Source organism: Grampus griseus (genome assembly GCF_964374135.1).
Source record: "Grampus griseus genome assembly, chromosome: 10".
In the NCBI taxonomy this organism is placed as follows: domain Eukaryota; kingdom Metazoa; phylum Chordata; class Mammalia; order Artiodactyla; family Delphinidae; genus Grampus; species Grampus griseus.
Genome location: NC_139004.1, coordinates 64,225,625 through 64,243,680, shown reverse-complemented (window position 1 = coordinate 64,243,680; position 18,056 = coordinate 64,225,625). Strand labels below are relative to the sequence as shown.

The 18,056-nt window shown below is 38.0% G+C and overlaps 1 protein-coding gene across 4 annotated transcripts in view; it reads left to right on the top strand.

Moving 5' to 3' along the window:
* The window catches only part of SMARCC1 (SWI/SNF related BAF chromatin remodeling complex subunit C1), a gene marked incomplete at its 5' end in the record, with an annotated part of 180,427 nt that overhangs the window by 22,875 nt on the left and 139,496 nt on the right, over window positions 1–18,056 (top strand). For all 4 annotated transcript variants that reach the window (XM_082663017.1, XM_082663016.1, XM_082663018.1 and 1 more), the window contains 3 exons: window positions 5,667–5,752; window positions 14,222–14,303; window positions 15,456–15,548. In XM_082663017.1, the coding sequence (XP_082519143.1) occupies window positions 5,667–5,752; window positions 14,222–14,303; window positions 15,456–15,548 (261 nt within the window). The remainder of the gene's footprint in view (window positions 1–5,666; window positions 5,753–14,221; window positions 14,304–15,455; window positions 15,549–18,056) is intronic.

Genomic DNA, 18,056 nt, shown 5'->3' with positions numbered 1-18,056 from the left:
GGAGAACTAAGTCTCATTCTACTTTAGTAGGTACCTTAGCACATTATTCTAGTTCAAGTGCCAACATTACAAAATTGTAATGTCTTATACATTTTCTCAGATAAATAAGTTGTCAGTGATAAGACTTGCACCCAGATGCTTCTGTTTAGAATATGTAATGCAGCTTTTGAGATGTACCAGGAATAGTGTAGGGCAAAAAATTAGGAACTCAGAAACCCATGTAATGTTTAAAAAGCAACGAGATAACCAGACTGATCTGTGAGGCTTACTTGTCTGTTTAATTTGGAAGAGCTCATCTTAGTGATTCTTAATATTTCTTATTTTAAAACATGCTATTTATTTATTTTTAACTGTAGTAAAATAAACATAACAAAATTTACCATTTTAGTCATTTTTAAGTGTATAGTTCAGTGGCATTAAGTACATTTACGTTGTTGTGTAACTGTTACTACTATCCATCACCAGAACTTTGTCATTTTTGTAAATTGAAAACTCTGTACCCGTGAAACAATAACTTCCATTCCTGTCTCTCCAGACCCTACCAACCACCATTTCTGTTTTTTGTCTCTCTTAATATTTGATATCATATGTTTTTTTTACATTATATTATTTTGTAATAATAGTTTTCAAAGGAAAAAATGAATGGTGTATATATATATATATATATATATATATATATATTTTTTTTTTTTTTTTTTTTTTTTTTTTTTTGCCGTACGCGGGCCTCTCACTGTTGTGGCCTCTCCTGTTGCGGAGCACAGGCTCCGGACGCACAGGCTCAGCGGCCATGGCTCACGGGCCTAGCCACTCCGCGGCATGTGGGATCTTCTGGACCGGGGCACGAACCCGTGTCCCCTGCATCGGCAGGCGGACTCTCAACCACTGCGCCACCAGGGAAGCCCTGAATGGTATATTTTTAACACTTCACCTTTTTTTTTTTTTTTTTTTTTTTTACTGTTTTATATTTATTTTATTTATTTTCTTTATCTTTTTGGCTGTCGGGTCTTAGTTGCGGCATGCGGGGTCTTCGTTGCAGCATGCAGGATCTTTCATTGCGGTGTGGGCTCTTTGTGGCGTGTGGGCTTCTCTCTAGTTGTGGTGCGTGGTTTTTAGAGTGCGTGGGCTCTGTAGTTTGTGGCACGTGGGCTCTCTCGTTGAGGCACATGCGCTCAGTAGTTGTGCCATGTGGGCTTAGTTGCCCCATGGCACGTGGGATCTTAGTTCCCCGACGAGGGACTGAACCCACGTCCCCTGCATTGGGAAGTGGATTCTTAACCACTGGACCACCAGGGAAGTCCCTAACACTTTATCTTATTAGCCTATTTGATGATCACATTTATATTAAATTTTTAGTTCCAAAATATGGAAGTCATTCAGCATTTGATTTATTTGAGCTCTGCTTTTATAATCCATAAAGTGCAAATCTTTTTCAAATTGTTGCACAGATTTTAGCTATAACTTAAATGCATAGTTAAATATAGTTATACCATGTTTCAGTGGTCATTAAAATATAAGAGTTCAGTTATAATTTTTCTAAAATTTAATGTCAAGAACCTAAATTGGAAAAAAAAACTAATGTATACTAATATTTCTTATTCAGCAGGAGAACCATATTGTAAATTGTGTGTTACTGGAATTTTCCACATGTTAAAAATCAAATTTTAAATTTACCAGTAGAGTTTTGTAGTATATCAATATTTTGTCCATTAGAGTTTTTTCTTTTTTTCTTTTATTCAAGTATAGTTGATTACAGTGTTTCAGGTGTACAGCGAAGTGATTCAGTTATACATACATACATATATATATTTTTTTCAGATTCTTTTCCATTATAGGTTATTACAAGGTATTGAATATGATTCCCTGTGCTATACAGTAGGTCCTTGTTGTTTACCTATTTTACACATCATACTGTGTAGCTGTTAATCCTAAATTTTCAATTCATCCTTCCCCCCTCCCCCTTTGGTAACCATATGTTTATTTTCTATGTCTGTGAGTCTGTTTCTGTTTTGTGAATAAGTTCATTTGTATCGTTTTTAAAAATGCTTTTTATTTTTATTTTTAAAATATTTTTCTTTAATTTTTTGGCTGCACCACGTGGCACGCAGGATTTTAATTCCCCGACCAGGGATTGAACCCATGCCCCCTGCAGTGGAAGCGCAGAGTCCTAACCACTGGACCACTAGGGAATTCCCCATTTGTATCATTTTTAAGATTCCACCTATGTGATATCATACGACATTTGTCTTTCTCAGTGTGACTTACTTCACTTAGTATGATAATCTCTAAGTCCATCCATGTAGCTCCAAAAGGCATTATTTGGTTCTTCCTTCTGGCTGAGTATTATCCAGTTTTGTGTGTGTTTGTGTGTGTATACACCACATCTTTATCCATTCAACTGTTGATGGACATTTAGGTTGCTTCCATGTCTTGGCTATTGTAAATAGTGCCGCTGTGAACATTGGGATGCATGTATCTTTTCAAATTAGAGTTTTCTCTGGCTATATGCCCAGTAGTGGGATTGTTAGATCATATGGTAGTTCTATTTTTAATTTTTTAAGGAACCTCCTTACTATTCTCAATAGTGGCTGCCCCGATTTATATTCCCACGAACAGCATAGGAAGGTTCCCTTTTCTCCACACCCTCTCCAGCATTTATTGTTTGTAGACTTGTTTTTTCTTTTCTTGTTAAAATAAATTTATTTATTTATTATTTATTTTTGGCTGCATTGGGTGTTTGTTGCTGCGCATGGGCTTTCTCTAGTTGTGGCGAACCAGGAGCTACTCTTCGTTGTGGTGTGTGGGCTTCTCATTGCAGTGGCTTCTCTTCACAGGCTCTAGGTACACGGGCTTCAGTATTTACAGCAGGCGGGCTCAGTACTTGCGGCTCGCGGGCTCTAGAGCACAGACAGGCTCAGTAATTGTGGCGCATGGGCTTAGTTGCTCCGCGGCATGTAGGATCTTCCCGGACCAGGGATTGAACCCGTGTCCCCTGCATTGGCAGGCTGATTCTTAACCACCGCGCCACCAGGGAATTCCCTCTTTGTAGACTTTTTGATGATGGCCATTCAGACTGGTGTGAGGTGATAGCCCATTTTAGTTTTGATTTGCATTTCTCGAATAATTTGTGATGTTGAGCATCTTTTCATATGCCTGTTGGCCATGTGTATGTCTTCAAAGAAATATCTATTGAGATTCTCTACCCATTTTTTGATTGGGTTGTTTGAGCTGCATAAGCTGTTTTATATTCTGGAAATTAATCCCTTGGTTGAGTCACATTGTTTGCAAATATTTTCTCCCATTCCATAGGTTGTCTTTTCATTTTGTTTATGGTTTCCTTTGCTGTGCAGAAGCTTTTAAGTTTAATTAGGTCCCATTTGTTTATTTTTGCTTTTGTTTCCATTACTGTAGGAGATGGATCCAAAAAAATATTGTTGTGATTTAAGTCAAAGAGTGTTCTGCCTATGTTTTCCTTTAGGCATTGTATAGCATCCGGTGTTACATTTAGGTCTTTAATCCATTTTGAGTTTATTTTTGCATGTGGTGTTATAGAATGTTCTAATTTCATTCTTTTACATGTAGCTATCCAGTTTTCCCAGCACCACTTATTGAAGAGACTGTCTTTTCTCTATTGTATATTCCTGCCTCCTTTGTCATAGATTAATTGACCATAAGTGCATGAGTTTATTTCTGGGCTTTCTGTCCTGTTCCATTGATCTGTGTGTCTGTTTATGTGTCAGTACCATACTGTTTTGATTATTGTAGCATTGTAGTATAATCTGAAGTCAGGAAGCGTGATTCTTCCAGCTCCATTCTTCTTTCTCAAGATTGTTTTGGCTATTTAGGGTCTTTTGTGTTTCCATGCAAATAAAAAAGTTTTTTTTTCAGTTCTGTGAAAAATGTCATTGGTAATTTGATAGGGATTGCATTGAAACTGTAGATTGCCTTGTATGGTCATTTTGACAATATTGATTTTTCCAATCTAGGAACATTGTATATCTTTCCATCTGCTTGTGTCATCTTCAGTTTCTTTCATTACCATCTTACAATTTTCAGAGTACGGATCTTTTGCCTCTTTAGGTAGGTTTATTCTTAGGTATTTTACTCTTTTTGATGCGATACTAAATAGGGTTGTTCCCTTAATTTCTCTTTCTGATCTTTTGTTGTTAATGTATAGAAATGCAACAGATTTCTGTATATTAATTTTGTGTTCTGCAACTTTACCGAAGTCATTGATTAGCTCTAATAGTTTTCTGGTAGTGTCTTTAGGATTTCTTATGTATAGTATTATGTCATCGGCAAACAGTGACAGTTTTACTTCTTCCTTTCCAGTTTGGATTCCTTTTATTTCTTTTACTTCTCTGATTGCTGTGTCTAGGACTTCCAAAACTATGTTGCAGAAAAGTGGTGAGAGTGGGCATCCTTGTCTCGTTCCTGATCTTAGAGGGAATGCTTTCAGCTTTTCACCATTGAGTATGATGTCAGCTATGGGTCTGTCATATATGGCCTTTGTTATGTTGAGATATATTACCTCTGTGCCCACTTTCTGGAGGGTTTTTATCAGAAATGGATGTTGAATTTAATCAAAAGCTTTTTCTTCATCTGTTGTGATCATATGGTCTTTATCCTTCAGTTTGTTATTGTGTATCACGTTGATTGATTTGCAGATATTGAAAAATCCTTATGTTTCTGGGATAAATCCCACTTGATCATGGCATATGATCCTTTTAATGTACTGTTGGATTTGGTTTGCTAGTATTTTGTTGAGGATTTTTACATCTATGTTCATCAGTTACGTTGGCCTAATTTGTTTTTTAATTTATTTATTTTATATTTGGCTGTGTTGGGTCCCCGTTACTGTGCGCAGGCTTTCTCTAGTTGCGGCAAACGGGGAGCTACTCTTCGTTGCAGTGTGCAGGCTTCTCATTGCAGTGGCTTCTCTTGTTGCAGAGCATGGGCTCTAGGCTCGTGGGCTTGGTGGTTGTGGCTTGCGGGCTTAGTTGCTCCGTGGCATGTGGGATCTTCCCAGACCAGGGCTCAAACCCATGTCCCCTTCATTGGCAGGCAGATTCTTAACCACTGCGCCACCAGGGAAGCCCGGACTAATATTTCTTATTGTACATTTTAAAAGTCAGATCTTAAATTTACCAGTGGAGTTGGTGGTATATCACTATTTTGTCCATTTAATGTTTTCTGCTGAAACAGTTTGGTGTATATTTTGTAAATCTTGTTTTTCATTTCATTCATGTAAATCTGTTTACTTAAAGAAAATTTTCTAAAGAAAATTAGAAAAATTTCTTTGTACCTCAGTTTGTTTCAGAAGTATTTAAGGAGGTTATCAAATTAGAAGTTGTGGGCTTCCCTGGTGGCACAGTGGTTGAGAGTCCGCCTGCCGATGCAGGGGACACGGGTTCGTGCCCCGGTCCGGGAAGATCCCACATGCCGCGGAGCGGCTGGTCCCGTGAGCCATGGCCGCTGAGCCTGCGCGTCCGGAGCCTGTGCTCCACAATGGGAGAGGCCACAACAGTGAGAGGTCCGCATACCGCAAAAAAAAAAAAAAAAAAAAAGAAGTTGTTTATAACTTTGAGTTTATTAAGCTTAGAATTCAGACATGAGTAATTTTGTCAGAACTTTGATTTTTCTCATGTGTAACTTGTATCATTTTTTAGGCAAAATGTTTCATGGATTTCAAAGCTGGAGGCACCTTGTGTCACATTCTTGGGGCTGCTTACAAATACAAAAATGAACAGGGATGGTAAGTTTTTGTATTTATTTGCATGTTTTGCTGTGATATTGAAGTTTTTCAATGTTAAACCTGTTCCTCCTTTGTATGGTGTTAGAGAATTCTATAAGCACGTTATGATTAATATCCAAAGTATGTTGTCTTTTATCCAAAGTATGTTGTCTCTTATCCAAAGTATGTTGTCTTTTATCTAGAGCCCTAATTTACTTTTTGCCTACATCCAAGAAAAATATCAAACAAATGTTGCAGTTATTATGCAAGTTATTTTTCATATATGGTTGTATGTAGATAATAGATGGATGTGCATTATTAGCAAATTGGAAGGTAGGCTCACTGTGAAATACATAAATGTGTATTATAATGTGCTGAAAGACACATTATATATTGTTTTATTGATTAAACGAGCATGAGAGTTTGTTGTTATCAGAGGGTAGCCTTCTGTTTTTCAGTTCTGTTTTCAACTCTGCTGTTGCAGCTCTTGCCAGAGTATTCTCTGATCTAGGATTGACAGCATGTCTGGGTACTCATATATGGTTTGTACCCTCGCTCTTGTTTCCCAGTTGGAACTCTTTACTGGTTTTCTTGTTCAGCTTGTATCTCTTCCAAGTCCGACCTGGACTCTTGAGGACAGAGTGTCAAAGTGAAATGTCTTTTCCTAAGTCATTGTGTAACTCGCTTTGTGTGCCAGTACAGTGAAATATTTTTATCTGAAAAGATTTAAGATGGTTTAGAAGAATATGTAAAATAAATCGTCTTTAAATTAAAAATGGGGCCAAAAAAGAAGTAAAGGATAGAGTTAAAGACTTTAAGAGGAATGAGGAGTAAAAGTTTTCTTCTCAGATTGTACCAGAATTATCCTCTTTCCAGTATAATTATAAACCAATTGCAGTACACACCTTCCCCCATCTCCTATGACTTACACACTTGCAGTGAGTGGATCACTTATGTTCCAACAGTGCATGTTTTAGTAACTGTCCACCCATTTGGACATCTGAACAGTGGGCTATCATCTTGATACTGCTTCTGACTTGCCCCATGCCCAACATACTGTTCTGAACCTTTGTTCTCCAGTCGAACCTCACAGTGTAGCTCCAAAGTTTGTTGGTTTCCTCATTATGGCCATTCTCTTTTCCTGTTGTTTCTTTTTGTTTCTGCTTTCTTTCTTACTTCCTGCTTCCTTTTAGGTTCCAGTGATGTCAGGATGGAGTGTCATGTATATGAGGTTGAGTGGGAACACCTGGTAATTATTGGTATATTTGTGAATAGACTGTACAGATTAAGAGTCCAGAATTAGAGGGACTCCCCTGGTGGCACAGTGCCAGTGCAGGGGACACAGGTTCAAGCCCTGGCCTGGGAAGGTCCCACATGCCGTGGAGCAACCAAACCCATGTGCTGCAACTACTGAGCCTGCGCTCTAGAGCCCGCGAGCCACAAGTACTGAGCCCACATGCCACAGCTACTGAAGCCTGCACGCCTAGAGCCCGTACGCTGCAACAAGAGAAGCCACTGTAGTGAGAAGTCCGTGTACTGCAACGAAGAGTTAGCCCCCTCTCGCCGTGATGAGAGAAAGCCCTGGTGCAGGAACAAAGACCCGATGCAGCCAAAAGTAAATAAATAAAATAAATAAATTTATTAAAAAAAAAGATTCCAGAATTAGTGTGTTTGAGTTTGATCTTTCTGGATGTTTCTAAATAGTGTTAAAAAAAAAAAAAAAAAGGCTTCCCTGGTGGCACAGTGGTTGAGAGTCCGCCTGCTAATGCAGGGGACATGGGTTCGTGCCCCGGTCCGGGGCCCGTGAGCCATGGCCGCTGAGCCTGCGCGTCCGGAGCCTGTGCTCTGCAACGGGAGAGGCCACAACAGTGAGAGGCCCGTGTACCGCAAAAAAACAAAAACAAACAAACAAACAAAAAAAGGAACGACTTATTTGTAGTGTTTTTTCTTTTCTTTTTTAATAAATTTATTTTATTTATTTATTTATTTTTGGCTGTGTCAGGTCTTCGTTGTTGCCCGCACGCTTTTCTCTAGTTGAGGTGAGTGGGGGCTACTCTTCGTTGCGGTGTGCAGGCTTCTCATTTGGGTGGCTTCTCTTGTTGCAGAGCACGGGCTTCAGGCGCGCAGGCTTCAGTAGTTGTGGCTCACAGGCTCTAGAGTGCAGGCTCAGTAGTCGTGGCGCACCGGCTTAGTTGCTCTGTGGCATGTGGGATCTTCCCAAATCAGGGCTCGAGCCCATGTCCACTGCATTGGCAGGTGGATTCTTAACCACTGCGCCACCAGGGAAGCTCTTATTTGTAGTTTTTCAAGTGTAGTTATATATAACTGAGGGACACCAAGAAGGATGGTTTTGACATACTGTGGAAATCCAAAAACATTTCCTAAAGGAGAGATTAAATGCAACCAGGTTCAACCCAGTAACAGAAAAGTAAATGTCAGTGCCCTCTTGTAGAGTGATTAGGACCTTGTTTATTTTCTTACAGTTCTAAACAGGTTGCTATATGCTGTAATCATAGTTAATGCCTTTCAAAGAGATTATTGAATGAAAATATTTTGTATTTTATTAGTTTTGCTTGGCAGTGGTAAACTAGGTTCAATGAACATAAAGTTTAGGATTAGTCTTTTTTAAAAAAAAATATTTATTTATTTATTTTGGCTGCGCTGGGTCTTAGTTGTGGCATGTGGGATCTTCGTTGTGGTATGTGGGATCTTTAGTTGTGACCTGCGGACTTCTTAGTTGCAGCACGTGGCCTTCATAGTTGCGGCATGCGTGTGGGATCTAGTTACCTGACCAGGGATCGAACCCAAGCCCCCTGCATTGGGAGCATGAAGTCTTACCCACTGGACCACCAGGGAAGTCCCTAGGATTTCTCTTAATATGAGAAGTAACCTTTTATTTTTCCCTGCGACATTATTTGCTACTGACATTTATTCCTTACAGACAAGGTCAGACCTTTTTGTTTAAGTTAGAATGATAATACTTTACTTTCTACCTTAAGACTTGATTGTTCAACTTTTATTTCCTTCTTCAAAGTCTCCTTCAGATTAAAATTTTTTTTTTTTTTTTTTTTTTTTTTTTTTTTTTGCGGTACGCGGGCCTCTCACTGTTGTGGCCTCTCCCGTTGCGGAGCACAGGCTCCGGACGCGCAGGCCCAGCGGCCATGGCTCACGGGCCTAGCCGCTCCGCGGCATGTGGGATCTTCCCGGACCGGGGCACGAACCCGTGTCCCCTGCATTGACAGGCAGACTCTCAACCACTGCGCCACCAGGGAAGCCCTTTGTTTCAGTTTTTACCACAGAAAGTCTGTGGCAGTGGCTTTCAACTTTTAGGCATCACTTGGAGTCCTTGTTAAAAATATAAATTACTGGGCTTTATGAACATAGAGTGTCATCTACTAAGCTTGGCATGAAAACAGAATCTGCATTTTCAACAAGCACTGTAGATGATCCTAAGACCACACATTGAGAAATGCTGGTTAGTTAGGTTGTCATTTAAATGAAAATGTGGTTTAGATCTTTTAACTTGTGAAGAATTATCCATTTTGATAGCATAGTTTAAAACACTGTTTTCTGTTAGTCATCTAGCTTTTTAATTAAAAATATATATATATATTTACACACACACACATATATATATAGAGAGAGAGAGGGAGAGAGAGAGAGGGAGAGAGAACGCGTGTGTGCGCTCCGCGCAAGGGTTCAAACCAATTTCCTTATCCTCAAAGTCACATAACTAGTGGGATATAATTTTTTAGTCTACCTTTGTATAGTAGACCTCCCTCTTCTTCCCATATGGGACTACTTATTTCCAGTGTCTTATATCTAGGCTGTGTGCCATTCTTTTGGGATGCTGCATACTGGACCTCTTGCTGGTGATGGTCTTCAGACTTTTATAGCTTAACCTCATTAAACAAAGCCCCTTACATTCGAGGCTAACTTTGGTCACCTCCCATACAACTGTTTGCTGTACTGTTGCTATTTGCCTTGCCCCCAGCTCAGTGCATTTTTGTTTTGCCTTTTAGAAGTTTGCTTCTGAGGCCCTTTACACCGCTTTCCCAGGTGTTAAACTCATTCGCTAGGATTCATTATTGATTAGTTTTTTTTTTTGTTGTGTTTTTTTTTTTTTTTTTTTTTTTTGCGGTACGTGGGCCTCTCACTGCTGTGGCCTCTCCCGCTGTGGAGCACACGCTCCGGACGTGCAGGCTCAGCGGCCATGGGTCACGGGCCCAGCTGCTCCGCGGCATGTGGGATCCTCCCAGACCGGGGCACGAACCCGTGTCCCCTGCATCGGCAGGCGGACTATTGATTAGTTTTATTCAGACTTTTTTATGCATGTCTGAGGATGAGGAGAGAACATCTCTAACTCTATTAGCAAGAGGTATCGAATTTAGAGCAATACAGCTAATAAGGCCTTTTTGACAGACAGTAGGTATTGTCTTAGATTGAAAGGCTGCTGCAAGACATTGCCCAGCAGATTACCAGAGGAAAATAAAGCAAAAGACTTATTAATTAATTAATAAACCCTCAATGGAGAGCTTATATTTACAGCCTAGATGGCCCAAAGTTTTAAGTCAGAAAGAAAGAAAATGTGTTCATATGTAGTCTCTCTATATAGGTCTTAGAGTAATAATATCTCTTTCAATTTTTTTCCCCCCTTTTCTAGAGCCCTCCTATGAGGCCTGCCCAGTGCTAGCTTCACTCTGAAATTGTCAGGTGGAATCATAATTGTATTATTTCTTGTTATTTCAACTCAAGTTGAAATAACAAGAAACATAATACGATTGCCAAATCATCTTCAAACAGAATTGTACTAATTTATTGTCCTACCAAAATGTATTGAGAGTGTACTTCTTCCCTGGCCAATAGTTGTATTTATTTGTATTACCTCACCTTTTGATCTTGGCAGTCTGTGATAGAGTCAAAAAAAAAGGTTTTACAGTTTTAGTTTAATTTGCATTTCCCTTTTGGGCAGGTTTGAGCATCTTTCTGTATTATAAAAAGTAAAGTTTATTTGAATACCCTTGGTAATTTCAGAATAAGTCAAATAAAATCTTTCAACTAAAGGTTATACTGTATTTACCTGATTTCTTTATTTCAAGTTTTCTTAATATTCATATATGTACTTTTGCTTACCTAGCATACTGCAGATTGAGGAAAACTTCAATGTGTCATGTTATCAAATCATTGTTTGGGAAACCATTTCAGTTTATTATTATGGAAAATATAAACTATACATAAAAGAAGAGAGAATAATATAATGAGCTGCCATGTCTAATCATGCATCTTCAGCTTTATAGAATTTCATCCTTCTCTGTGTATTTATTTCTAAAATTAGATTTTATAAAAGCATAATAACAGTACCATTATCATAACCAAGAAAATTATCAATAAGTTTTCAATGTTATTAAATATCTACTGTGTTCGTTTCCCTGATTATCTCATGAACATTTTTTATATTTTGTTTGAATCAGTATCCAAACAAGATTCATACGTTGCAGTTGGTTCATATGACTCTTAAATCTCTGTTTAAAAATTTCTGATTTTCCTTCTCACTCATTGTTTTCCTCAAAAAAAATTATTATTATTTTTTACAAAAACAGGTTGTCTTGTAGAATTGTATTATGTCCTAGATTTTGCTGATACATCCCCAAGAAGATCATTTACCATAGTCTTCTTAATTTCTAGTAAAATGATAATTAGATCTGGAGGTGTGGTCTGATTCAGTTTCATTTTTTTTTAGCAACAATACTTCATAGGCAGTGTTGTGTTTCTCCATCTGGAGGCATATAATGTCTGGTTGTTTCTCTTTTTGTAATGGACAGTTGATGTTCAATGCCTAGAGTCATCTTATCTTTAAAGTTGTAAAACTTACCAGGTGGCAGTATTCTAATTTTGAAAAAGATTAGAATGTAGATATTCTAATGTGAAGGTATAGATCCTTACTGTTATTCAGATTATTCCTTGTTAGAGACTGTTTTTCTCTCATTCCTTCTTTATTTATTAGCTGGAATACTTTTCTAAAGAGAAACTTTACTCTTCAGCAATTGGAAAGGCAGAATGAATTCTTGATTCTTTCTCTGTTAACAGATTCATTTAGTTTTTAATCTCCTTTTGCAGACAAATCCACGCAGCCCTATTTTAATTTGTTTAATGGTTGCTTTCAAACTATTTCTCAGATTTCTAATAGAGATCATTCTCTTCAGCTCCAGTATCTGAATCATTTGTTAAGGAAGCATTTTCTCTGTGAATAATAAGTAAACTCTTTAAGTAAGCAGTTCTGTAAGTGATGCATTCTTGGATCTAGTCCTGTATTATCAGAAGCCTATGAAAGAGCGACCCCTTCTTTAGAAAGGGGAGACACTTAAATGTCTCTACTTTTATTGTGCTGAAAGAACCAATGGAAGGCTGTCAGCTGTAATAGCGTTGTCCTGGTCAGTTGATTGCTAATCTTTTGTCTTGCCAGTTAATGCAGATTGCTTGGAATTTCTGACCTACCCCTTCCTCAAAAGAGGTTAGGGAAGGAGGATACTCAAAAACATAAAAAAAAAAGGGGGGGGGGAGGTGAGATTTAAGGAAAAGTTCTGTGTATCAAGGATAAATCAAGATACAGTTATTGGGCTTCCCTGGTGGCACAGTGGTTGAGAGTCCGCCTGCTGATGCAGGGGACACGGGTTTGTGCCCCGGTCCGGGAAGATCCCACATGCCGTGGAGCGGCTGGGCCCGTGAGCCATGGCTGCTGAGCCTGTGCATCCGGAGCCTGTGCTCCGCAACTGGAGAGGCCACAACAGTGAGAGGCCCGCGTATCACAAAAAAAAAAAAAGAAGATAGTTATCTGGGATGGAGGTCGCTCTTATCTATAAATGTTACTTTAAAATCTAACTAGTTCTATTCTGAATTACCTATATCTGTGCTTTAGTGGACACTTTGCTTAATTTCTTAATTGGCATTGCTTTAGGAAATGTTTCAATCTTAGCACAGTAATGAAAAAGTCATAATAAATAAATATTAGACCTTGGTCAGAATAAAGCCACACATTCCATTATCCACAGGGCTGTATAGGTCAGAAAACCTGGTCCTTGTCCTCAAGGCATCTAATGCAATGTCTTACCAGCAAAATGACTGGGGCTGTAACAGCAGGCGCACATGATGTATTAGTAACATGAAGGAAGACAGCAATAGCTTCATAGAGGAAGAGACTGGAGGATTGATTCTGGAAGTGATAGTATCAAGCCCTTGAGTGGGTGGTGACATTCTAGAAAGGCTGCAGAGTTAGAAATGTTGGAGGTGTGGGGAGCATCTGCAGAATAAAACAGGATGACCTGAGGATTAAGAGCATGAGCTCTGGACTCAAACTGCTTAATCCTAGTTAGTGCATGCTAGTAATGATTTAAAAAAAAATTATAACCATGATGAACATTTATTGATCACTTGCTCATAGATTAAGCATAAGCACTCTGCTAAGTTCTTAACATGTATACTTCATGTAACCTTCACAAAAACCCTTAGGGCCCATTGTATTCATGAAGAAATTGATCCTTGTATCAGTAAATCACTCAAGACTACATAAAGATGGGATCAGGATTAGAACCCATAGCAGTTTGACTTCACAGCCAACACTCATTCACTAAGCTATACTCCTCTCCCTGGAATTAAAATGGAACAAAAGCAAAGTAAATGTTGAATAAAAAATAATGAGGAAAGAAGCATTCAGATTTGTAAAGATTTAACCCTATGGAAATGACTAAGAATAGGCAAAGACAACACCCCCATGTTATGCTTGGGTACTTAGATAAAGAGACATTGGGGAAGGGTTTCAAATAAAGGTAAATAGACGAATTTTACCACATTTGGGACAATAGTAGGCTCTAAGAGAATTACAGGCATTGTTGAATTTGAACAGATGACTTTTAAGCATATGTAAAGTAGATAGACTTTCCATATACTTGAAGAGTGGTATAGTAGTTCACTGTCTTTGGATCTGTGGATTACTGTATGATGTAAAATATCTTAGGTTTAAGGAAAACAGGGGATACTTCTTGGAATTGGTAGATCATTTTGACTGGAGTAGATCTTAATGTCATAAAATTTAATGTTTTATGAAGGTGTTGACACTGTGATTTCTTATACTGCTGAGAATATCATACTTTTTTTTTTTTTTTTTTTTTAATGGTATGCGGGCCTCTCACCGCTGCGGCATCTCCCGCCGCGGGGCACAGACTCCGGACGCGCAGGCTCAGTGGCCATGGCTCACGGGCCCAGCCGCTCCGCGGCACGCAGGATCCTCCCGGAACGGGGCACGAACCCGTGTCCCCTGCATTGGCAGGCGGACTCTCAACCACCGCGCCACCAGAGAAGCCCTATCATACATTTTGTAGAGTGCTATTTTAATTTCCAGATCTTTCCAACTCATTTGCATTGGATACTAAAACCAAGTTTTCACTTTTGTTTAAGGTGGGAGACAAATTACCTGATGATTTTCTTCTCTTACAGGCGGAGGTTTGATCTACAGAATCCATCCCGAATGGATCGTAATGTTGAAATGTTTATGAACATTGAAAAAACATTGGTGCAGGTAACTCAAAGTTAGATTATTAAAATTTTTTTCCTTTAGTATACTTTCATTTCTAAGATTGGCTTTATTAGATTGCCAAAAGATCAAAGGAAGAAAAGTTTTCTGAAATCTATTATTTTTACGGGTTTTTGGGGATTAGAGCTACAAAGAATGACTAAAGCTTGTCATTTATAGAATATTTTTTCTTAAACTTTTGGTAAAATAATCTATGATATTTTTCTTTATTAATTTCATCTAATCCATTATTTGAATCTTTCATATTTAATATAAGTATTCTCTCATTCTACTAGTCCCTTGTGTATACAGTCATTTTCTTTGTTTTGTTTTGGATTTGTTTCATGGTTGTACCATAAATATAAATCTTATTTCCCCAACTAGATTATAACGTGGAGAAGAGAACACTTAATTTTCTTCTTTTCTTTCTTAGCGTTTTTATTGATAGGTAATTTTTAGTGATCACTGAATAACCTTCCTGGGGAGAGGCAGCTGGCAATTCTGCTAGGTATTATCATTAACTTAATGCCTGAAACTTGTCTCACAGACTATTAACTTGGAGAAATAACTGAGTGGTTTTTGTTTTTTGGTTGATTTTTGGTGATAGTTTGGGGAGTTAATATGCATGTTTTAATCATTGCTATTTATAAGATTAGAAATGGGGGAAAAGAGCTATAATCCACAGTTTTGATATTTTAAGTAACTTAGATGATGAGCCAAAATGGGCATCCCTCCCCACGTATTCTCCCCCAACCTCCACCTCCTAGGTTAGGTGAAAATGCTACATTAGACTTAGACTGTTAAGGTAAGTTCTTACTTACCTTAGACTGTTAAGGTGAGTAAGACTACGAGGATTAATTTATCAGGATGGTACCTTAATGAAAAAGATAATGAATTTCTCTAGGTCACGAGTCTCAGCAGTGTTTTGTGCAGGTGTACCTAGCTGCAGAGAAGGGATCTGGGAATGGCATTAAGTGGCCTGCTGAACACCTAGGTTTTATATTGAAATAAGACTTGTACATTCTCTACCAAAGTACGTCTTCCTATTTTAAGCAGTATGGCTTTGAGTGCCAACTTTTGCCATTAGGGTAAATGCATAAATAATGTGACATTATTTCAAAACCAAAAGAATTTCAAAATCTGTTCTTTTATCCTCAGAGCAATTGTCTGACCAGACCCAACATCTACCTCATTCCAGACATTGATCTGAAGTTGGCTAATAAATTGAAAGATATAATCAAACGACATCAGGTAATATACACGATCACTTCAGAAGCATTGTGTAGTATAAAATTCTTGTGAATCTCAGCTATAATACCTTTTGATATCTGTACATATATGCATTAAGTGAAAGTTTTCTCTCTTTTGGTTCTTATAGTACCAAGTTTTCTTCTCTCTCCACTCACCTCCAGTTCTTAGCCTAGAATAGCATTTTCCCGCTACCATTATTGAGATATAATTGACATATAACACTGTGTAAATTTAAGGTGTAGAGTGTGATGATTTGATACATGTATGTATCCTAGAGTAGCATTTAATAAAGTCATTGGTATGGATTCATCATAGTCTTACTATGAAATATGTTTATGTAGAGTTAAAGAGACCAGCATACTGTGCATCACCATAAAGTCAAACAGAGTGAGAGCTGGTGACACAGTTGTTGGTAGGAGGAGATCAAATATTACCTCAAGTAAACCTGCCTCCCCCCATTATATGTATTGTATTTATATTTGTAGCTTTGAAAAACTGACTGGAAAATTCTGTTTTCCCCATAAGCTTACCTTGTCTTGGTTTACATGTACCAGTGCTATATCCTGTCATCTTCACCTCCTTTCTCTAACTTCATTTGAGGCGAAGACCTTGCATATTTATGCATGTGTAGGTCTGTGACTACGTATGTGGTTAAACTGTAAGCAAACTTTTGTCATGGTAAAGTAGCTGAGGATACTCAGAAGATAATTCTTTGAAATATCATTTGAATGACAGTTTTACCAATTCTTAGAATTAGTTGAGAAGCCTCATGAAGTATCTGTCTTTTTTCTGCTGCAAGAGAAATTGCTGGTTGAATTATGTTTTAGCATTTAGTAAAATATCTTCCAAGTTCTCAAAGCAAATATTTCTAATATTGGGTTGGCCAATAAGTTCATTCGGGTTTTTGGTAAGATGGTATGGAAAAACCCGAACGAACTTTTTGGCCAACCCAGTACTTCTTAAAATTGGAGCTTGAGTACAGTCTTTTTCCTACGTATAACATCTGTACCAAAGAGAAGGGTAATAGGATTGTGCCTTCAGTTCAAGCAGTCTGAAGTCTACTTCTTTTTTTTTTTTTTTACTAGCATATGACTTTGAACAAATCACTTAACCTTTTCTCTTTAAGACTATCTCTTTATTGGAGTGCCTGTCAAGTATAGCTTAATTACAGGTGGAATGTTAGAGGGCATACGTGGAACAGGTTAACCAGCTGATTGTTGATTTCAAGCTGAAATTATATACTGTTATTGCTACCAAATCATCCTGGGAAAAGTTTATGTATTTTCCTACAATTTATACTGAACATTTATTGCTGTCATATTTCTTAAGAAATCTGACTTAGTGATTACTTTCTAGGGATAACCTCCAGTGAGATATAAAGATCTTCCCAGTTTCATAGAATGTTAGGGAAGAGATCCTAAAAGCTAATAATAATACCATTATTGAATACTGATGATCAGGTGTTTGCTCAAGCATTTAAAATGCATTAATAACTCCATTGATTGAGCACTTACAGTGTGCCTGTCACTGTTGTTAGCTCATTGTGTCTATTAACTTAGTCCTAACAAAATTCTTGTGAAATAGGTTTTATTGTTACCAGTCTATTTTACAGAAGACACTGAAGCACAAAAAAACTAGATACTTGCCCATGTCATGTTAAGTAGTATATGGTGGAGCTAAGGTGCAAACCCAGGCCTCTCTGATGGACTCCAGAGGCCAAAATCCTCAACAGTGTGCTCTTCTGACTGTTGCCTCGCACATTAGATGTTGACATTCCCTTTTCAGCCTCTCCTCTGACTGTTAAAAGTGTGCTCAAACACTTCTAGTGATTAAAAATTCCTTTCCTTATTCGGTAGCTACTTCATCTTTATTTATTTATTTATTTTCTTAATCTTTAGATAGCCCTAAATATAAGAAGCTTAGAGTTTTCCTGCAGCTGAAAATAACATTATTATGTTTTTCTAATTGTCGTATTTAGTAAATATTCATTGTCAAAAACAAAAATTAGGTAATATGTTAATGTGCTACTTACACCTGATTTTAAGACTTCTCATCATTCTTCTGGTCTCTAGAATGAGCACTTTTGTGTCTGAATGACTTCCAAGTCATGTTCTAGACTGTATGTAGTATTATAGCTGTGGCCTAGCTAGAACTTGACTTTAGCATTCTAACATTGACTTAAAACAATGGACACATACATGCTAGAGTGAAGTCAAATGTCCATCCTGTATGTATGTAGCCCTAGGTTATGTCTCATGGCTATAAACTTGCATTGATTTACTTCAAGTAATATTGATAATTTGTGATGACTTTGGAGGAACTTTCAGAATTAGTTGGAGGTATTCAAATTACTGATAAGGTTAGCCAGAGAAAGAGAGAGAGATACAAAGAGAATTAGCTGGGGACTTCCCTGGCGGTCCAGTGGTTGAGACCTTGCCTTCTGTGCAGGGGGTATGGGTTCGATGACTGGTTCCAGGAGCTAAGATCCCACATGCCTCGCGGCCAAAA